At 42.2% G+C, this 23,374-nt stretch overlaps 3 protein-coding genes across 3 annotated transcripts; 1 reads left to right on the top strand and 2 right to left on the bottom strand.

Annotated features, from left to right (window-relative positions):
- Positions 1-250: 250 nt before the first annotated feature.
- Positions 251-3,816, bottom strand: LOC126921845 (zinc finger and BTB domain-containing protein 11-like). The gene is made up of 2 exons (XM_050733777.1): positions 2,196-3,816; positions 251-1,983 (listed from the first exon to the last, which is right to left on the bottom strand). The coding sequence occupies exons 1-2, from the start codon at positions 3,723-3,725 to the stop codon at positions 433-435; spliced, it is 3,081 nt and encodes a 1,026-aa protein (XP_050589734.1). The 5' UTR covers positions 3,726-3,816; the 3' UTR covers positions 251-432.
- Positions 3,817-4,022: 206 nt separating this feature from the next.
- LOC126921874 (uncharacterized) lies at positions 4,023-8,327 on the bottom strand. The gene is made up of 3 exons (XM_050733868.1): positions 5,567-8,327; positions 4,843-5,421; positions 4,023-4,572 (listed from the first exon to the last, which is right to left on the bottom strand). The coding sequence occupies exons 1-3, from the start codon at positions 5,615-5,617 to the stop codon at positions 4,189-4,191; spliced, it is 1,014 nt and encodes a 337-aa protein (XP_050589825.1). The 5' UTR covers positions 5,618-8,327; the 3' UTR covers positions 4,023-4,188.
- A 725-nt stretch (positions 8,328-9,052) lies between these two features.
- LOC126921868 (short stature homeobox protein 2-like) lies at positions 9,053-19,177 on the top strand. Its single transcript, XM_050733860.1, has 4 exons — positions 9,053-9,478; positions 10,673-11,050; positions 17,306-17,539; positions 17,778-19,177. The coding sequence occupies exons 1-4, from the start codon at positions 9,181-9,183 to the stop codon at positions 18,137-18,139; spliced, it is 1,272 nt and encodes a 423-aa protein (XP_050589817.1). The 5' UTR covers positions 9,053-9,180; the 3' UTR covers positions 18,140-19,177.
- The last annotated feature ends 4,197 nt before the right edge of the window (positions 19,178-23,374 follow it).

Raw genomic sequence — 23,374 nt, 5'->3', positions numbered from 1 at the left:
ATAAAAACATTCCAATTTTCTATTTTTATTGATATTTCGGTATATCTTGGTTTATTAAATGCTGAAATTATTGAATTGTTATACAATTAGTAAAAATCCTCAATGTATGAAGTGTACAACATGTAAACTACTCACATTTTACAAAATGTGTATTCAGTTCCTTAACACTAGTAAACAAATCTTATTATACATTGGCTATTATATACACAAGGTTTTAGGAATTTTATATACAATAGAAGAACAATGAATAAACTTTTTGGAAAAATAGCAATAATTTATTAATAAAATAACGATTTGAAGCAATTATGGACTGTAGTATAAATGAATGGGGCTCATACTAGCCTTTGATCACAGACCATATTAAAACTTATCCTATATTAGAAAATAACAATGATCAGTTTTTTCACCCATTTCCAAAGTACATTACATGTATTATTCGAGTCCTCGTAGATTTATAGTATTTTCAGATGGTACCGAATCCAGCAACAGTACCTGATACTCTGTTCCTACTACATCGTCTTGATAATACATTGAAGGCAATTCCTCCGTGAGCAAAAGACCCTCTTCTAATTCACTTGTACCTAACACAACATCGGATGCTCCGGCAACTGAATCTAACACAGCACCATTCGCCTTTAATTTCCACACATCGGAAAATGTCAGATCAGTTCGTGCGGAGCCCTGATCCTTTCTCACATGTTGATTAGATAATGGCTTATGTGTAGCAGCGTTTGAAGAAGGTTCCGATGTTTTCAGTACATTATTAAGAGGCGGCGGTTCTGGTTCAGGAAGAGAGCGATCTGTTTCCGAAGAAGTACTGAGAATAACCGCATCGCAAGGTGCTACCATTATCATTTGCTCTGTAGGCTCTGATATTGAAGGAGCAGTATACAAAATGTAATCCATGTTACAAACAGGATCCCCAGATATTTTATTAGCTGTTTTACCACACTCATCAACAGGAGTCCCGTGTACTTTTAACATGTGTGCTCTTAGCGTAGCTTTCGTAGTATATGAACGTGTACAGGTTTCAACTGGACAATGGTATAAAGTCTTAGATTGATCTCGTGGAGGCACTGTATCATCCTTAGTTTGACTTTCACTGTTATTTTGAGTTACTGTATCATTGTGTTCAGATTTTTCTGTTATTGTAGATGTATTTAGGCATGCTACGTTTACATTCAGATCTATCGACTTTCTTTTCGATTTTATTATGGATGGTACCTTCTTGCTTCGATTATTGACGTTATTGTGTGAGTTCATCTTTACATCTTCCTTAACTTGATGCTTCTTTATATGAACATACAAACTACTTTTTGCAGAAAATTTTGCATTACATATAAAACATTGAAAGTACCTTCCTTCTTTATGAGTTAATCTATGTTCTTTGAGATGCTCTGATCTCATAAATGCTTTTCCACAAGAAGGTATATCGCACACGAATTTTCGTTCATTGGTGTGTTTCTTTTGATGTCTCTTTAATTTGCTAGAGGAAGAAAATGCCCACTGGCAACCTTGAAACGTACAAAGGTAAGGCTTGCAGCCAGTATGCGAACGTATGTGTGCTTTCAGCCTACAAGGCTTATCAAATACTTTACCACAACCTGGCCACGAGCATTTTACATCTACTTCCTTATAACTATGGCATCTCTGATGCGACGTCAAAGCATTACTACTATAATATCTTTTGCCACATCCTTCGTGTTTACAAACATACGGAGCATGACTTTGATCATGACTCTTCATATGCAGTTCCAGTGCTCTCTTTGTCTGAAACTTTTCTTGGCAGTCTGGCACTTGGCATACTATTCTATTTGGGCGAGTATGCAATTTCGCATGACTCCATAAATTATAAATCGTAGTAAATCGGCGATTACAACCTTCTACCTCACAAACATAGTCTTTACGTTTCAAATGAGTTTCTTTATGTCTTTTGAGTTTAAACTCTGAATAAAATGCCCAGGCACATCCTTCGAAATCACACTGAAAATAAAGATATAAGTGAATAAATAAAATACAATTCTAATTGAAAAGGTCAAAGGAAATTCAGAACACAAAGAATTATATATAGTTATAAATAAAATATAATAAATTATAAATAATATATAATTCTATTATATATATGTATAATATATATTATAATAATTATATTATATATATATATATTATAATATATATTATATAATAATACATACCTTGAAAGGTCTCACACCATAGTGCGCTAATAAATGACCTTTTAGAGCATAAAGTTTGCTAAATTGTCTATTGCAATCGTCACGTGGACAAAGCCATATTTTGCCATGCTCATTAACAGATATTGGTTGTAGATTATCATCTGAAATACCCAATTCTTCTAAAGCATTAGATATTACCATTTCGTGTTGATTACTAGGATTTTCTGTACTATGTTCCACTGTTCCATTCCATACAGTTGAAGTTTCTATTTTTGGTAATTTTGGAAAATTTCCTGTAGCTTCTATAAGTTCAGAAGTTTTTCCTTGATAAATCTGTTCCTCTGTACCGGTATTTATCACAATTTGAGTCATATTTGAAATTTTATCTGTTGATATAGCTACAACAGCCATCACACCATCTTCAGTATCCACAATATCTTCTCCAGATATCCTAATCTCATTATCATAACTCTTTTCTATCATTTCTGGTATTTTCTTACGTTTCTTAATAATACGTGGTTCTAATTTTACCTTAGCTTTTGTTTTCAATTGTTCAATTATAGTATTTTCAGAATCACCTTCATCTAGCTTTGTACCTTGCAACTCTTGTATAGTGCTTTCAGAATTGAGATCCTGCACGTAGAGATTCGTAGGATTATTGCACAAGTCATTGTCCTTTTGCAGCTCGATTTCTTTGCTCGTGCTATTTATGCAACGCAAATCATCTACCACAACTTGCGTAGACTTGTTCTGCAATTCCTGATTATCTGCTATCATGGCTTTCTTCATCAGGGAAGATTGTTCAGTCTCTGTACACATTCCTTCGACGTCCCTATTAGGGACACTTAAAGTAGGTTGAGCACTGGTCGACGGTAAAATTTCACCGGCGACCATCATGTCATCCGGAGACAACGCCAGTGGATCCAAATGATCCAGCTGAAATTCTGGTAATATAAAGCTATCCTTTTCGTCGAGCAGCTTCTCATTTTGGAGCTCCTGAAGCAATGGATCATAACCTAAATTGAGTTTCTTATCGGAGAGATCGATGTCAATCGACAATCCGTCAGGGTCCTTTCCCAGAAAAGCGTGCTGCAGTTCTTCGCCCAGGTACCGGTCGACGCCCTCCTCGACCCCGGACTTGATCGCGTCGAGATCCATGCTCGACACGGATTCCGACCGCGTTTTTAACCATTTCTCAATGTCGGCTACAGTCTCCACATCGGCGGTTTTACCGATCCCAACGTCAACATTCGATTCGTCTATAACACTATTGTTTGTCACTTGGTTACCCTCTATCCACACTCTGTCGTGATACTGTACAGTGTCGTCGTTGTTCTTGGCTTTCTGTTTTTCTTTTTTATTTGTTTCCTCCCTTTTGTCCCCATCCGGCGAACCAGGCAGGAGGCTTAATTGATTGTAACCTATCGAACTACCCACAATCCCGACCTCTCCTTGCGGCCAACTGCGAACCGAACACAAACCTCGCCGATTACGAAAGATTCGCGGGATTTGTTTTGACTTGCAAGCGGAGGGAGTTCCTTTACGAGACATTTGACTGCCCCGTAGCCAGCTCTACAGGGGTCCACACACAGCAACAACGCCGCCATCGAAGGGAATATTGTAGCTCATAGACGGCTTATTCTATTCAGAATCGACTGCAATTCACCAAAGTAGATGGCACTGTATCATCTTATAGCTTCGCGCAATTTTTGAATAACTACAGTAGAACATCTTACAATGTACATTGTAACTTGTAACATTTACATGTATATATTTCACGAATCTTAATTTATCTTGGTAATACATTTTTCCAGACTACAAATATTTTTTTCTTATAACAAATTCAGATCGTGTTTACGTTTTCTTTATTCTTCGATGATGTACTTAAGCGAACAACATTACAGATTACTTCTTTTGCACACACGGACGATTTAAATATACATTACACGAAAATTTAGCATTTTATTCAGTTAACAGATTCTTTGTCATGGCAAAATGGATTCAACATTGTCGATCAGGGAGAAAACGGCGGATAATAAGACACGTCTTTCTGTCTGATATACATTTTAAGCTGCTCTATTCTACTTCGCTTTTGGACCATTTGCTCTAAATTGGTTCCAGTATCAGGCAACTTCTTCTGACTTGTTTGGGTGGATTTGAGGTTCTTCGGTAGTTTAGCTTCCTGGACCGATTGTTGTCGAAGACCTCCATAATAATTCAAGTCTCTATTTATTGGTGGAAGAACGTCTTTCGATTGAATTCCTAATCGACAACTGAATGGTCTTCTTTGTCTTTCTGGAGGTCTTAATTCTTCGTACGGAAGACTACACGGTTTCAATTGTACATCTTTGTCAACTTTATACATTTGCATATCAAGGGCCATGCGATTACCCGGCATCTAGAAATTAACAAATTGTTCCATTAAATTTATTTCTTAATATAGAATCGTATTACGAAAAGATTTTATATATGTAACTATTATCATTTATAGTTTTTCAACTTTAATTCACATTCGTACGGAAAATTAGTATCACGTAAGACACAGAATACAAACCAAAATGAAAGTCCTGCTTTGAAATATTGCACGCAATTAATTTTTCTAAATTATTGACTATTAACTGACTATTAAAAACCTGCTTCCAAAAAAAGAAACAAAATTATTGCTCACCATATAGGAAACATCTTCCATGATTTTGAAAACCGCTGCTTTGGGTATCTTGTATCCTGGTGGAGATTTCGGTTGTGGTTCGACGCAAGAAGATACCGAGCATCGTCTTACCGGTTCTGTATACAAAAGAACATCTCCTGCAGTCTGTTGATATCTTGGATCGCGCAATCTTGGATCACGCGCCCTCATCTTTTTTCTCTCTCTGTGGGCTAGTCTACAAGTACATGGATCAGGCCAGAGTCTCTTAGGGCTTGGACCGAGTATCGTCTCCCACCAGATCAATTTCTTTTCTACCGGTTTCTCCTCCTTCTTACAATTGCTTGGCTTTTCTGATTGTTTCTTAGAACCAAAAAATTGTCTCTTCGATTTTTTTTTCTGTTTTTCAAATTCGAGACACTTTGAAGGACAACCCTTGCAAACGAGATCCATACGAGGTGGCAAAGGTTGCGCACAGTTGCCTACGGCGGGCTCGACCGGTTGATCCTTCGATTTGCGAAACCAAAACGCTCTGATGTTCTCCTTTAGCACAGATTGTATTATCGAAGGACCATTCAACAATGGTCTCTGATATCTGTTATCCTGCGAATAGTAATTCGTTTATGCATGCAACCTTGTTGATTCATTTGGTTAGAAACTAAGCTTAGGGGAAAAGCTCTGTTAGGTCGTGGTATAACCTATGAATTCTCTTTTTCGTATCTTTTCTATTATTAATTGAAAATGATACCTTTAACGACACTACACTGGGAATTTGGAACTTGGGCCGGAAGGATGCCATGGCGAAAATGAATTTTTTTGTGGACGGAAATCGTCCTTTCGTCCGTGTGTGCGTTACATCGGAAATTTAGTCCTCCGGAACGTGAATGAAACAAAGAAATATCGACGACGTTGGGCACGTGTTGTTAAAATTTCTTCAAGACGAATATAAAATCTATCGATCGATATTTTTGTCATTCGATTGAAATTTGTCCGAAGATTCGAGTCCATGGCAAAGGTTCACCGTAATGAAATGATAAGGAAGCTTTTATATGATAAAAAAACGATAAATTTTAGGACATAATCGAATGTAGGAAACGAACGATTTACTCAAATTCCCGCTAATACCGATTCGATTTCCTTTGATCTTCGACCGTTACCGGTTTCCTATGCAAACCCGTGAGTAACCCCGTGGAACGGGTCCTGTTAATTCTGGGAGAACAGCGGAATTACTGATACTGCCTATGCAAACGAGATCAGTAGCCCCGGAAACGTCGATATCGCGCGCATCCACGTGTCGATGTATCGCGATAGAAAACGACCAAGAATAGAGAGCAAATGAAGACCAAGAAGCGAGTATACGTGGAAACAAGTCAGACAGAGGAGAAACTGGAAGCTTGGCGAGGACGCGACGGAAGATTTCAAAGCGTTTGCAAGCCGCAGATTGATTCGGCTCGACCGAATCTCTGGTTTCGTACAGTATGTCTTATAAATGAATCACGCGCGAGTCAAGCTGATTATCTCTATCGGAATTTTTATTTGTTTTCGTAAAACTAAATATCAATCGCGTATTCTAATATTAAAACGAAAAAAATGTTCAGCAAACAGAATCGATTCCGATCGATTTATATCTCGATTAACATTGAACTTTGAAAAATTCTCATTCTTTAATCAAAAGTAAAATAAAGAATATACCTTGCTACGTTATCGTGTAGAGACAGAGTAAATAGAAAACGAATAAAATAATTCACGATACGAAGGTTCGATAGAGAGACAATTATTATTACACCATGAATAGTAAAACAAACTGTCGATTAGTCGCCGATTAAGGATAAACCAGTGCAAACAAGGACAAAAACACTGATTCAACTCTTCACGCGATATTATCTGAAACTGCTTCATCGCTTCGCTAATTCCTCGCCCTAACATCATCCCCATACCTGAACGATGCAGTAAAGACGATGGTGCGCGCAGCCACCACGACATCCCCTCCGCGCGAGGAGAACATATCCCCAACCGGCGATTTTCCGGCGGCGAGTCGCGGTGAGGAAGGGTGTTTACTCAAGACACGACAATTCATTACGTAATTGAATTGAATGAGGCCTCTCTCCTCCTGGCCTGTTTCCCCACCGCCTGTATCCCTCCTTCTCTCACCCTCTGGGCTAAGGGTAATACAGCACGTGTAGAAACGACGGTGGTTGCGCGTGTGCGGCTCTATTTAGCCAGCCAGAGAAGGCTGGATGGAGAGATCCATCCATCCCACGGCCACCACACCCAACGAACATCCACAGAGAGAATTCGGCCCGTGTCTGTCTCGAAAACGCTCGCTCGTAGGGGGGTAGCTACCGAATTAAACGATTAGTTAAACTGATTTCGAGTTAGGCGAATGAATAAGTAATCGGATTTCTCGTTAAGGTAATCGCATTGCGCCCTGATTGGCTCCGTCTGCCTGCGTTATAGACCGTTCCCCTCTCCAACGTTTCTCTGTAGCCTGGCTTCTCCCTTCTCTTTGCTCTACCAGCCTCTTGTTATCTTTCTTGCATGCGTGTTAATTCTCTCCTCGTTTCGTTTCTCGCCTCTCTCTGTTCCTCTATACCGCTGTTGGTCGGTCTCTTTCATCCTCTCGTACGCAAGCGTCATTCAATGTCGCTACAAGTCTCCTCTTCCTGTCTGCTTCCATCTCCGCTATCCGACTCGCGGCTTCTTTTTCCGTCTTTCGGATCCATTCACCTGCATTTGCTGCCTCTTATGATATGGCACGGGCTCGATGACACATATGCGTCTCTGGATTGGTCGCTGAATCGTCGCTCTGTGTTCTTTTTTGTGGAGGTTGATCGATGATAATCGAATAGACGTATAAGAGACTGGAGATTCTGACGCGACAGCTAGACTCTAGTTGATAATAATTATATATATTTTAATCTAGAACTACTTTGGAAGTAACCCTCTGTTGCATTTGATTTTGGAAAAGAATCTAGGAGTAATTTTTATTTGTGTATCAATTGCGAAGAATCTGCTGTATCCTGAAACCCCCACACTTATGACGATTCTCTGTATCAACGATACTCTGATACATTATGCTCCAGTATTTCATTGTTACCACCATTTTCTTATCTTCTACGTTTTACTCCTGGCAATCAGGTCAGATTTCTTCCATCCCCGTTGGATCTCCCATCTGTCAGCTCGTTCCTCTCTGTCCATATCCGTCCCAACGTTTCACGGGCCGTATTTGTCCAAGCAATTACATTCCCGAACGCAATCCCATTTAAATATTGCCGAGTTTGGTAGCGGCAAACACGAGATACGACGCGTCCCGGCCTCGCAATTCGCTTGGAACGCGGCTGGCCTGCCAAAAGGGCCGTTACACGTCCATTTCGATGTAAAACGTTGCCACGCAAATATTTTCGACTACTCTTCAAAGTACCACACATGAGTTCTCCATCTTTTACCTAAGATTTAAGATCGCTACCTGAATTTCAATTTTGTTCTGTGGACCTTTTACCTTCGAAGGTCGAAAAGATTCGACGCTTTGGGTGTATAGAACGTCGTAGAGCGCTGGAGATAAGAAAGAAATAAAGAAATCAACCTTCCTGACACGATTCCATCGTTACTTATGTACTTAAATTTCTATCCTTTAAACCAATGTTTATTCGCTCCCCCTACTTTCCGATTAGTTAATATATTCCAAGCTTACCCTTCAAACCCAGTCATTGACGATTAGAGGTTGCTTCAATTCTCCCCCTTTAATCTAATCTGCTGCCGTTTTCCCAAAAACTTTCCAAACTCGTCACTATTCCTCGTTGAAAGACGTCTCTAGACAAATCTATCAAGAGTAAATCATTTTAAACCGATCGTCATTCTTCAGAGCGGTCGCAGGCTATCACGGCATAGACGTCATCGATGGGAATCGTGAGCGTGCATCGTTTTCACCTAAAACTAGCATCCACGGGGACGAGGAGCGTGTCCTCCAGGGAGGAGGAATTGTCCCGACGTCACCGAGGGTGGGTGGTTGCGAACGAGGAGCTCGTAAACGTGGTGGTCGTCGAGCTACACACACTACCAGCCATCTAGAGCAACGGAGAGAGGAACAGAGCGAAAGACGTGGGATAGCCAAACGCTGGCCAACGTAGGCAGCTCGGCCATCGGTAGGTGGTAGTTTGCGCTTCGCGGGTGGAAAAGCGGGCGCAAATGCTAATGAGCCTCGGTTTACGGGTAGTAGCCGGTGGTAGAGGGGGCGAACGATCGAAGGGTGAGAGGAGAAGGGTGTCGAAGGTCGATGGTGGTCGACAGGGATGCGGAGAGGAACAGGAAGGCAAGAGGGCGTAGCGGAAACGCCTACGAGCCGCTCGATTGGCCGGCGTCCGAATGGCGTCCTGGGGGACGCGTGGCGTCGCGACGCCGACCGTCAGCTACCACCGACCAGCCACCTTCGTGCACCCCCTTCGGTGCTCTCGTCCTCGGCGACGAGGTCGACGCGAGAGCCGCGTCGTCGCGCGAGTCTTCTCCGCGAGGATGGAGCAGCTCGCCCAGTTCGTTTCCAAGAGCTTCGACAACGCGGCTGGCGAACACGCGCCATGCAGGACAACCACCGAACGACCTCCGTCCGCGAGGATCACCCTCAGTGTCGCGCATTTGCTCGGCGATTCTGCGGAGAACGATGGCAGTACGTCTTCCTTATTCTTTGGAGGTTTACTTTTACATCCCTGGAACCTCGTCTGTTGGTTTACGTGTATTTTCTTGGTGGATCGGTTTGAGATGGTTGTCACGTGGTTCGGTCGTGGTTGAGTTTCATGTGGCCGCATAGTTGTGAAGTTAGATATAGTTGTCCGTGGTGATGGAAAAGGTGAGAGGTTGTAGTTATGGGAATGTGGAGATTGGTCAATGGAAGTAGGTGGTTTGTGCAGTTTTATTCGGTTTGTAGAGGTTGATGTAACAGTTAACTTTTTGAAGAGATTTTGGTTTGAAGAAGTTACCAAGTCGTATGGTATATATTTATTTCTTAAGAAATCTTAACTCTCCAATGACGATCATTGTGCGGAAGAAAGTTTACACGTAGCCAAACTTCGTGATTTCACTTTTAGTTTGACGAGGGAACGAACGAAATAGACGTTTAGGTGTTAAACAACGTTAAGGAATTAAACAAAGGGTTAAGAATGCAAATAGATGATGGTAAAATCGTCCTTTCCCTTGAACAGCGAAGTTTCTTGAACAGAGAGAAAAAGTCAAAGAAATATTCCGCGTACCTTTCTACCATCGCACAATGTTTCAACAGATCTCTTTTTCCTATTCAGTGAATTGATAATCAATTGATCCTCGTGCACGATTCGCTTCCCACTGTTTGTTTCCAAGAATATCGCGAACGTGCGCTTCATTCCTCAAAGATGATGTCAAACAAACTGTTCCCACGGTGAATCTTGAATCCTCAATTTGAAAGCAGACTCTGGGAAATATAATTTTACACTTGAAATCTACATCAGGAATTTCCAAGAATCCTTTCAATATTTTCGAATAACAATATCTTGCGTCTGCTTATGGCTGTCTTATATTACTTAATCGTTCGTAATATTTGGTTCTAACATTACGTTAAGATTAACCAGTCTTGTCTCGTCAAATCTAAACACGCAAACGAAGATTTCCCATCGCTGATATCTCTTCTTCCTTTTCTTCTTCACTTCCCTAGTCAAAATCTTAATTCGTCCTAACATTCGGTAGATGAAACAAATTTCTGGCTGGTTCTTACTCTTTTAATTGCGACTACGAGGATATGAATTTGTATAATTCTACTGATTAACGATATTTGTCTGAAGAAGAACGTAATGAGGTGTTCAGACACTGATTTCTGGCAATGGTTCTCCAGATGTCGGTGCAGGGACGAGCGAATCCGCTCAAGATCCATCGAGCGTCGAAGCGAGCAGCGTGGATGAACCGCCGTCGCCGGAAGGCCGCCTCCAACCGGAAGATCTGTCCGTTACGACCAAGAGCAAGGAGGCGAAAGACGTGGTTAACACCGTGGACAGCCTTCCGCCTCTAAAAACACCGGAATTAAAGCTCTCCGTAAGAAAATTGCTAGGATGCAGTCCGTCGCCACCACCGATTTCGAGAGATCGATCAGCTAGCCCCGAAAATTGTGTCGAATTGAAAAGTCAAGCTTCTAACGAAGCGAAATCGTCGGATTTGAAGCTACAGTCGCAGGTTTCGAGGTCTTTGATGCACGGACAGGAAGAAAGTACGAAAGGTAACGTTGAATATAAATAACACTACATAGCTTTTTAACTAGCTTCCCGTATTTTTTAGTAATTCATTTTATTCGTGTCGCGCTAAAAAGTGTTGACAATGACATACAAATTAATTCTGCTATGCCATTTGTTTTTCCTGCCTAAAGTTTGAAGAAAATATGAAACAGTCATTGGTCTTAAGCTTTAAATTCCTCAAGATTTATTTACGGCGATTCTGTGGAGTATTTAATTCGTTTTTCTCGTTGTTAGAAGAAGAAGAAGAAGAAGAAGATTGTCTCGTTATATTATTATTTGTGTATAATCTTGCAAGCTGTACAAAGATATTTTAGTATCTCCCATGGTACGACTGGTGTTTTGAAGGATTCCAAAGGACGTTTCTTAATTCGTTCTTGTTTCGATAGTAAGAAGGTCAGGAACCTCTGGACGAATTCCGTGGCCTGACACGTATCGTCGGAGGGTTCGATCTTCGTTTATAATTCAGCACGTCGTCCAATAAAGCTCAGAAGTGATTGGGAATAGCTGACCGTTCACAACGTAACGATCACCGACCTCCAATTCTACTCACATTCCAAGTCGACTTCAATAACAGCCGTTCCCCGTCCACCACTTGCACTTTTCCTTCTCCTCCCTTCTCGCCACTCTCTTTTGTCACGTCTTTCCATTGAAATCAATTCCCTTTCCAAGAAGTAAGAATTTTCTTTAAACATCTCTACGATACTCTAATCTCCCTTGATTGCATTCTTTCGCTACGAAGAGAGCAAATTTTAAAATAGTCGGTAACATTCTCTTAATTTTCTTCGTTTGTGTTACGACAATTATCGATACGGCTCGATCTGTTGTCTCGTTCTCGGTACCGAGATTCGGGATAAACTTGATAATATCGAACGTACACGTTGAATTGCTCTTGCAGAGAATTCTGCGAGGATGCGGAGAACAGTTGACGTTTCCCTTGAAAGGTTAACACTGTGTAGTAGTTAAATTATGTTCACTGCTTATCTAGTCCTTGTGCTTATTTCGATTCAAGCAACCAGCTACTGTACGTCTTATCGCGTCTTGTAACAAGATCTCGACAAATTTTGCTTCAACCTCTACGACAAATTCAAACATAGCCAGAATCGTCGTGTTCGAAAATAGCCAAGAGACACGCGTCTGCCAAAACACGCTCCAAGATCCCTCTGAAAAAGTCCAAAATTCACTTTCGCGGTATAAATCTTGGAGTGTCGTAATTTACAGCACGTCAAACGATCGGTGACAGCGGTCACGACGGGCAACAGTGGGAGAAGGATGGTCGGTTGGATAAAAAATGCAATCGACAGGCTGGACGTTACATACGCGCGGATTAAATTGGATCGAAAGAGGACGGGGCACGGTCGGCTATAGCGAATGAAAATCACGTTTAAAAACTGACGCGTTCAAGTAACGCCAACGCGGATTCCTCGCCGCGATAACTCGGCGTCTATTGCGGCCGGAGCTCGCATGAATTTATGGTTTAATATGCGGCCCGCCGCGTTAGTTGTGTACGCCCCCTAACACGCGGCTCTTTTGCTTCGCAGAGGGTGGAGAAAAGGGAGGAGAGCAAGAGTCCGTGTTCTCTCTCTCTTTCTCTTTTCGCTGCTCTTTTCCGCCTGTATCTCTCCGGGGCCCATAACTTTTCCCGATTAAGCGCAAATCAAAAAGCAATCTGCCCGGCCGGCAGCCATCAGACGCGCCCAAGTAAAACCATAAATAACCGCGAGTTGAAGAAGCGGCAAAGGATCGGAGGAAAACTCGTTCGACTCTTTGGTTTCTAGAAAAAGCTGCAGTAGCGGGTAGAAGGCTCTTATCTTTCGTGTTTTCTAGTTCAGGTTCGAGAAATGAAAGCTTTGAAGATATCGTGAAACGCGAGCTAAAATGAGGCAACGGAGCGTGGGTTCTGATTTGGAAACAGAATTTCAATTGGAAATACCGATATCTCAATTCTATTGGATTTTATGGATATGTATTCAGAGTTATATTGTAATCTCGGCAAGATTAGGATAATAGGATATATAAAAGCGCTAAAGTTGATAACAGCGGAGAACAGAATTTATTCAGTTATCCTGATAAATAGAAATAAGTGAACAAACTAATCACGGTAACCACTTGTGAAAGTCATGCCTCGATGTACCGATATACAGGAACTTCGTTCTCTTATTTTCAAAAAAAGACTTTGCGAATAGACGAGAAGAATCTCCGTTCCAAGTTCCAATTACCAGACTATCATTTCCAAATTCATAGAAACCAGAATTTAATTTTCCTTGCACATTCAATTGCAGTAGACGCGATTTCGCGTGGCGTGCGACGTCCATGGCAGACAAGAGAATGGGAACGATATCTCACGACTTACGATGAGGAACGACGGGCTGCATGACATAACAAATATCACCGAAAGAAAGTGGTCTGTGTCATAGTAGATCACCGCGTTTCTCGGCCAGCCACTTAGCCTCGTTTGCCGTCGACCTGACCCGTGTTCTCGCGCACGCGTTTCCTCTGCAAATGGCCATCGCAGATGGTCCTACCGCCGTTTCCGCTTGACCCCTGGTCAAAGGTCGTGCATCGATGTTTACGGCCCCTAAGCTCGTAAGTTTTTGAAGCATGGCTATGGTTTTTAGAACGTTACTGGAATTTTCCCCGATATTTACAGTACAACCCTTGGTTACACCCTAGTGAATCTTCATCGAGCAGGTTTTAGATGGTCGTGAAATATAAATGATACTTCGATCGATGATTTTTGCGCAGTCTAGAATTACCTACGTGTTATATCATGCCAGAAATCATCAAGATAATTATCCACGGACTGTGGACTGGGTGGACAAATCTCTATTTAAGTTCCATTTCTTCAGTTCCAACCATGAGAATATGAATTTACATTATATAAACATTCGTAGTGTCCGATTATTAATCTTGTCTTTATGTCTCAATACTCTTCTCCCATAGAAACCTTTATAACGAGTGATCTATTTAAAATAATTTAAAACCAATCCCTCGCTAAATATGTTTACATAAAACAATCGCTTCTTCCTTCCATAAAAACAAAAAAATAAAATGTTAATTTCTTGAACGTTAACATCTCTCCAATATTGCACCTCTTTTTATAAAACGAAGAATCCTCCTGCGAAACCTCTTTATCCCAGACAAAACAAAAAACACAAATCTTCGACTATTTCTTGCCAAATTACTTTCTTGCCAAACGATTCACGAAAAGTTTCACGGCTGCGTGCCATATGCAGTTACAACGTGGACGCGACTAGTAAGGGGGTTAACCAGGATTGTCCCGACGCTTTTATACGCCTAATGGCTGCGATATCCCGACTCGTTTCGCGAGGGTGAAAAAATACAGGGACCCGGCCACGATCGGCGAGCTGGTGCACGAAGGGAGTCGAGGGTGGTTTGACTGGATCAGGCCAAGAGGGCAGCGCTCTTAGTAATCGAATTAGCGACCCCTCGTGTCCGAGTGTGATTGCTTCGGGTTTTCCAGGAGGGTTTCGCTACTAGCCACCCTCCCTTTTTCTTCTGTTCCTCCAGTTTCTCTCTCGTTTCATCCTTCCAGCATTGTCTTCCCGATTTCGGCAATACGATATTGGCTTTGTTCGAACAACCAATTCGCACCTACGATTCGCTTGTTACCATTTCTGGACCCACGTTATTCGTACACGGAAAACTTCCGCAGCTTCTATACTTTTGCAAGGTATTTTTATTGCTATACCTATCAATTCTAGACCATCATCGAGTCATATCCAAACTATCACGAAGCAGCGTAACACTTTTAGAATCTCGTCATTCTCGCAGAAAGATGCGATTCTAAAGTGGAAAGTTCGTGGAAAGAACAGATCGTCCATAAAATTGTTGCCCACAGAACTAATAAACTCGTAGCAACGAGTCGTAGACTAGATATCGTTAAAACGATCACAACAACACGGGAGACAACTAGAAACGCAGACAGGCTAGAGGGGTGACGAAAACCGTATAAACTGGTGGGGGTAGTTTGATGATGAAGGGGCGGATGACGGGAACGACAACGGGTCCGGAAACCACGCGAGTTATTTTACTAGGAGGGGTTTTAAACCGCTGTACATATGGATGCGGGCTTCGCTCTGCCTGGCCTCCGATTGGATTACGTAGCTATGCGTTAATTGATTAAAGCGCGATACTGCGTCCTTGTAATTCCTCTTCGTTTTAATCGGAACACGGTTCCGCTCTTTATTTTCTTTGTCCATCGATTTTTATCATTTTTCGTTCGTAATCCTCTGTCTTTCGAATTCTCCTCTGATGTCCTATTTTTTAAATGTTTCGCTTTTGCTTTTAAACTTTCGTCGCTACGCTTTTGCCTCCGTGTTTGTAATTTATCGGGTAAAACGAATGGCGAGCTTGCAAATATTATCAGTGTTTGTTTTCAGTTAACTGCCGCGGCTAATGAGAGGGAGGCGCGTTGTTTTGCTTTAGGGAGTGGATCGTTCTGTTGCCCGCCGGGGAGGGAGAAATTGACTGTAATCGATGGTAATTGACTTTGAATAATCCTACTAATCTATCTAATGAATTCTATCGATAACAGTTACGTTTACTTGCACGTGTAAAGACATACAAATCCGCGATCTATGGTATCTACTACTTCTTTGTGCCTTTACGTGGCTATCGTAAGGTACGAACAGGTAACGAGCGTCCTGTGTAGATCGTTGATCGACCAATTAAAAAACTAAAAGTGTACTGGATTTCCAGACTGCGTATACGTACATATATTACGGTTTGTACCATTTTTTAAATCTTTATATAGGGAAGATATTTTTCCTGGCGAAACCGGTAAAAAGGTCCGCCCCGGTACCTCTTGATCGCAACATTCCACCACTCACAAAAACTTGAAATCAACCGTTCTGATCCACTTGCAAATGCTCGAACCGACCCGACGAGCTTCAAAATCTTCGTCAAACATCGTTAATGATCGGTACAAACGTGCGACTCGCTTAAGATCCATCTTTACGGAGGTGGAAATGTCGACGGACAGATGCAGAAAGGCCGAGAGGGAGTGATTAAGGTGGCGCGGTGAAAGAGGGAGAAACTAAACAGTCGGATAGAGGGGTGGAAGGGTAACTAACGATCCCGTACAAGGCTGCGTAGCTCACCACTTTGCTAAATTATATAAATCACGTCCCCTTCGTCAAGGGCTCTTACGCGAGACGCTTAATCCACCCCTCTAACGCCTCCTCTGCCTCTGTTCTAGCTACGGACCTCCTTCTGAGGATCTCCCATCGGCAACACCTTCGTCGGAGTTCTACTCCGTAGTTACTTTGCATTAAGCAGCCATTAATTAGATCGCACGCCCGTTAATTATCCCACGGCCGTCTCTTTAACTCGTTGCGGCTCTTTTGGTGCCAGGGTCTTGAAGCTAGTTTTTAAGATCGTCTCCGGGATGACCGGAGAAATTAGCGTCAGTTGACAGGGAGGAGATAATTAGTCCAAGGTTGGACCTTTCTTCGAGACGATTCGGTCGATTAAGGTGCTGACGCGGAGGATGCGGTTATTTTGTGAGTTAAATTAGGTTCGAGCGCCTGTTTTACAGGCTTCTTTTTGGAACGCGAAGACTTTTATTGGATTGACTCGTCGGTACTTGGAAACATATTTCAAGGGGTACGAATGCAAAAACATTTCGTCGTCGTTCGAGGTTGAAACTTTAGATTTCCCTTATTTCTTTGTCCCCTGGTAAACAAGCGGTTATGATTGCAATGGAATAATAATCGAGATGTGTATTTCTATCGAATTTCAAAATCGCAGCAATTCGTCTGGACTTATGTTAATCTGCTTATTGATGGGGAAAACGACTCGACTTTTTCGAACAAGCTAGAGAAGAATATGGATTGTACAAGAAGAAAGAGATATAAATCGTACTCCGAGGAGACGTGTCTCTGATGTCGACTAATCGGAAGTTCTTCTCGTCGTGTAATTTGAATAAGATTCTCGTAAGGGGAAGGAATTTATGTTGATGCCGGCCAGACCGGAAGAAATGACCTGTGAACGATTCGCTGAGATTAATTCTGAATCTTCTCCTGACCGCTCTTGCTGTTCTTGAATTAATCCTCGTAAAACATCTGACTCACCCAAGTTTTCTAGCTCCACTAACAATTTTTACATCCATATAAATAATAAAAGAAGACGGAATAAAATTACGAAAAGTATAACAAATGGTTGCATCGATCGTGTGTTGCGAATTTGGAAGCTGACGTATTTTCTGAAATATTTCCTAGGATCGAACTGCCGTAACAGCGGAAACGGAAACGGGAAACAGAGAAGATCTCGAACGAATTTCACTTTGGAACAATTGGCTGAATTGGAAAGGCTGTTCGACGAGACGCATTATCCTGACGCGTTCATGAGAGAAGAACTGAGCCAGAGACTCGGTTTAAGCGAGGCGAGAGTTCAAGTCTGGTTTCAGAATCGACGTGCCAAGTGCCGCAAACACGAGAGTCAATTGCATAAAGGTGAGCTACAATGAAGAATACGATCAAGCCGATAGATGGTCGCTCCCAAAACAGCTCTAAAAATTTTCTCTAAATTCCTCATAAACCTCGCAGAGATCTTCAACGAAAACCTCGCAATCCTATATCCTATTATAGTATGGGTAAATATAAGTTCCCATAGACGCATAAAGACACTTGCAAACTAATTATTACATATACTTATATGTAGGTTTGACAGTAACAAAAAGGTTTGGTGTAGCAGGTGGAATGGTGCTGGCTCCTCGAAGTCCGCCAGCGACCCTGGAACCGTGTCGAGTGGCGCCGTATCTGCCGGCCTTGAGGTTACACCCCCCAATGCAAGGTGCCGGTGGCAACATGACCACCGCGGCAGGTTCTGCGTTCGACCCAGCTGTCCTCCATTACGCGGCAGCCGGCGGTCTTTTCTGTCTTCCACCACCGCCGCCTCCGCCACCGACGTCCAGTCATCCGCACCCTCATCCCCTGAGTTTGGCGGCTTCGTTGGCTGCGGCCGCAGCACGTTCCAAAAATAGCAGCATCGCGGATCTGAGGCTGAAGGCCAGACGACACCAGGAAGCACTGGGACTCGACAGGCCTGCGTAAAACGAAAAAACTCCGACTTCGAAGTCGACTAACAGCGATTGTTGCTGTTTCCTTGCACGGTGGTGAGTATGGTATCGTTCAGAGAGTTTCTCTGTATGATTCGTTCGGTTTCGATGTTTATTCGAAGATTATTTCGACGATAGGAAGCGTCTTCGATCTTGCAGAATATTTTCTTCTATTCGCTTATTGGTGTGATAAGTAACAAGAGTGGTTTGAAGGGGAAAAGTTTGAGATCGGATAAAGTAGATTTCTTTTGGAATTATTTTAGAAGAATAAAGTTGATCGTAGCCGACTCACCACCGTTGTGAAACTGTGCAGGTGAATATTGATTCGCTTAGAGTATTTGGCAAGCACTTGACTTCTTGGTTGTCGAGTGTTATCAAGATACTCGCTTCGCGTATTAAATTTTCTAACAATAACGAAGAGATGTTCTTCTCAAGTAAATCATCTTGCATTCTTTTGTTTTATTTAATTTTATTACATCTATCGTAGCTATTTTTTGACGATTTGGCGAAGCTCTGCAAAATCATGATGCAAGGATACTCGTCAGCGAGACAGCTGCATCAGTTCGTGTCCGAGAAGTACAAACGGAGACTCGTTGTGTATAAAGTGAACAATTTCCGGGAGAAGTGTGTATTATACATATAATATAAAGTATTATACATAAATATAAATAGTCGAGGGTCAGTAGTAGCTGGGCTTGGAAATAACGAGTCGGTGAGAAGTTGCATCCGTCGGAACGGTCGAAATTTCTCATTCCGAGACGAATAAATTCTTTGTATTTCGATTTCTATTTTCTTCGTTGAACCACGAAGTGAATATCAACGAAATTCTGAAAATGCATGGAACGATGTTGTAGAATGATGGGTGTGAAAAATTCAGAGATATCGATAGGTGTCTAGCGTCTCCAGGCGATTAAAACGAATTCGGCGATGGCGTGTTGAGGATACATGATTGTTCTTGAATACATGATTGTCACACTGTATACTATTAGCTTTAAAATATATAAACTTAAATCTTGTGCGAGTCGTGGATCATTTATTGCTCACTATCCTGACCTGCGACGATTTTCTAATTAACGAGTCTAATCAAAAACCAAAAGAATTCTTCCACTTGCTTCGTATCGAATCAACCGGATGCAATGAATTCTCTTAACACGAAAACAGCATCCTAAATCGCGAATTCTCTGCTTTCTCAGCGTTGGTAACGAGCTCGTGCTCAAGCCATCCAACGACAAATCGCGCGTCCTGCAACCACCGTCCAAGACATAATTCTTAGGGATGATTCACGGCTGGTTGGACAGAAGGACTTTTGGTAGCCGCGATGCCGAAGCGCCCCCGGGACGCTGGCCAGTGGTATCGTCGTCGGGGCGCTAATGCAATAACGCTTTGGTACGCGGATAAATCAAGTCGGCCGAATCGTTCCACCCAGTCCTGTGCCATCTAATCGTGTTACCCCTCTCGTCTCCCGGGCGCCATTACAACCCATTACATTTACCTCCTGCTCGTACGTTAGAACGTTACTTCTTTAAGGTTTCTTCCCTTTTTAAGTCACTTTGTATCTTTTTGAACACACTGACTATTTTAATGACAGAATTCTATCACGGATCGGTTAACACGATCGTTTTCGTTCGACGGAGAAGAAGATGAAAGAGAGGATTTGCTAAATACTGGAAACAGTAAAAAGTTGTAAAGTTTAATATTAGATTTTTTTAGACACTCAACGAGCCGCGTTGTTTCGCGATTCGTTAATATATTTTAATAGGAGAACTTTGCAAGCGTTCGTGTTTTGCAGGTAAATCAAGCGGGCGAATCAGTTGGAAACGCAGCGTCGCGTAATCGCGTTAGCCGGGATTCATTCTGGACGCTCCCGAGGGCGTCGTTATTGTCCTATCCGTGCGCGTTCGGTCGTACCGTTGCGAAACGCTACGCTCGCTCGATAGAAGCATCTGATTAAAAAACAAAACGACTCCGGAATTGCTCGACGACTCGGTTTTCAAACTATAATTTCACCCAGTCCACCTAAAAGCTTCGAGTTTCAGTTGTATCTAACGGATCTAACAAATCCATCTTTCTATGATATACGAAACTACCATAAAGAAAGAAATAAAAGAGACTACCGGCAAAGATTGCGTAAAAATGATCGATTCACCGGAAAGTGAAAATCTTGTACAGAAAACGTACCGGTAAATATTGAACGTACGAAAGCATCGCTTCTCGCAAACGGATCGTTGGACACGAATGATCGATTCAACCGTGGCGATCGTCATCAATTCAACCAGACGAATTGTCACCCAACAGAGATTTACGCCGAGCAATGACCCCTCGATTCCCTTATCGTGAATAAAATAAAGCTCGTACTCGAGCAACGAAATGAATTTCAAGGGTGTATAAGAGGAAAAAGAGGGTAAGGGAGAAGAAAAGGCGTTTCGTCGCTTATTTTAATCCGAGTTTAAAGAACTCTTCTCTTTCCCGCCGCTCGTAAATTGGCCGTCGTTTGTCTGCCGCCAAGGGGTACCGTACCATGCGGCTGAAAATCTGCCCTGACAGCGGAAAAACGTCGCTACCCTCCTGGTCCCCCGAGGAACCAACGCGATTCTACTATTTAGACGGTACACATTTGTATAGGAATGTCCCTTTCCAGGTCTTAATACGATCTTGATCGATCTCGTCGTTAATGGTATTGATATCCGAGTTTGATCACATTGGATTAGGGATAGAACGACTTTAACAGGCTGCACTTTAACCGAGATTGTTACGGTGTAATACTGTTATTACGATTGCTCGAAAGTGGCGTCTATGTGGAATTATACGGTTACGTGATGGTATTCTTATTCCGATTAACATAAAACCAGGCGTTGTTATAACAGCTATGACGTAATGGGCTAACTTAGATTAAACGCAATTGCAGGAAATTCGTGTAGCGTTATAGTTGTTCTATATTAGTTCGTACTTCTTTGTCCACTCGCAATTTATCGAAAAACGAATCGGTTGTAGTAATTGGCTGAGTGGCCGCGACTCGACGTTTCGACGGCGAGCAGCAGCGATTGGAGAACGCGATATCTTCTTATTGTGCCGTGGCGCGCTATTACTACTCGTGTATGTACCTATTGTACTTCGTAATCTGTTCACCGATTCTTTTTCTCCGGAAACCTCCGGTGCATGCGAAATTAATCACAAATACCGACGACACATGCAACGAATTAACTCGCACCTCTTGAGTTAATTAATTAAATGCATAAAATCGAGTAGCTGCTTCTTCCATACATCCAGTAATTATATACATATTTGAGATTGAATTAACGAAACTGTAAATCGAGATATGAATATTTCAACTTTTTACGCGTAATGACGACGTACAACCACCGTAGCATCCAGTCGGACCAGTAACGGCGATATAATGTCCCGCGAAAACCAGCGACGATCATCAATTACCAGTTGCCCTTCGTCGAAAAGTCGACGAGTCGAAAGCGTAGAATAATCACGCGGGGAATGAAAATGGATTGTTGCGGTTTCGCAGCCCCTTATGCTTGATCACGATTTACGCTATGTAATACGGTTATCTCTAGAGTCATGGAGCATCTTCTGTCCGATTTGATCGCACATTTATTTATTCGATAGGAATCACGGCACGTAACTTGCACGTCGTACTACTGAAAATGGTAATCACCATTTTTCCATGTGTTATCGCGTGTAATTTCTTACGGTAAAATCTGTATCGCCCCATAGAACGTATGCACGAGGATTAATGAATTAACGACGTAAACGAATCATTGGACCAGACCAATAATTCGCGATTAAATATTGCAGTTTCACGGTCGATACTTGGAATACAGGAATACCGACACCAAAAATAATTATCCACGACGACGACGACCTCCCCGGAGCCGGTTAAATGCGAATGTTTACCCGATTCCGAACGTGCACACCGTTGCAGGATAATCAATCGGTTAACCGACAAGCCATGAACGCGTAATGAGCAACAATTCGGTTAGTCGGGCTTCGAATAAATTATTCAAATTACACACCGTCGATTAACTCTATCGCGTGATTCTATTTCGACAGGAACCGGAAAAGAACGCGTCCAAACGTGGTAAATAAACCGAGAACGACGAATGGTAAAACGATTATCCTTTTGCCTTATTCGCGGTAATCCGATCGATTTACGCGAAAAGTAGGGTTCGAACGAAATTTCAGTCAATCGTGGATTGAGTAAATCTCGGCGAAACGAATCTACCTATTCTGATCGAGAAATTATAGATATTAGGAAGAATCAATGAACTCCCGTCATATAAATTACATTCTATACGACGCTATGTTGCATTTCAGTTCTTAGACAGTCGAGGGTATCAGTGGACGGTGTATTAAATCCAAGGTAATACAATAGCAGACGAAATGAGGATTTTTTGGGAAAACGTAGTCGTATTTTAATAACAACGACGCTACTAAACTTAGGCTTCGCAATACGCGAAAAAGAGGGAGAGAAAGAGAGAGAGAGAATTGGTGATGGAATTCCATGGCCGACGAATAGCAATCGTGCACGATATCGCGATTTACCAGAAGGCAAATATGTATCTGACCATGATGCATAAAATAATAATGCCCAGTGACTGCGAGAAATTCGGCTGTTGCCGCGAAAGCTTGGTGTAGCTCGACGAGGTCGAACAGGAGGGATGCTGAAGGGGTCAGGAAGAGTTCGGTGGGAAGCGAATGGATCAAGGGATGCAAGAGGAAAGACGCTGCCTCTACACCCCCACCAGATATATCATCGCCTGGCAGTTATGTGTGTCATGAATTTTAGATTATCCTTGGATTAGATTAAGGGGCGGAGGTGGAAGGTGCAGTAGAGGCAGCCAACCAGCCCCTTGGTCCGCCAGTCAGTGCCGTACCAGTATAGCGACGTGCCCGCGTGAATTATTTTCCGGTCCTCTAACATCTCTTCCGCTCGCTCCACGATTGATTTCTAGTATCTTCCTAGCTACGATAGCAACTTTCTTGGGTATCATTTATAGCGTCTTTCCTTACTTATTTTATCCGTTGCAACGTTCTTTACCTGTTTCCGTAGAAGATTCTTTATCTTGGATTTTTTACGCGTAACGTTAGATTTCGCTTTAATGTCAGCAGAGAATTTTCCCTCGAAATTTTCCCCTCGATCGAATCTCGGCAAAACGATAGACTTTACGTTCCAATTATTTGCAAATGAAAAAAGAGATCCCCTAAGGTACACGTGCAAAGA

This window comes from Bombus affinis, chromosome 11 (genome assembly GCF_024516045.1).
Source record: "Bombus affinis isolate iyBomAffi1 chromosome 11, iyBomAffi1.2, whole genome shotgun sequence".
Lineage (NCBI taxonomy): Eukaryota > Metazoa > Arthropoda > Insecta > Hymenoptera > Apidae > Bombus > Bombus affinis.
Note: the sequence above shows the minus strand (reverse complement) of the source record. Positions and strands in the feature narration are given on the sequence as shown.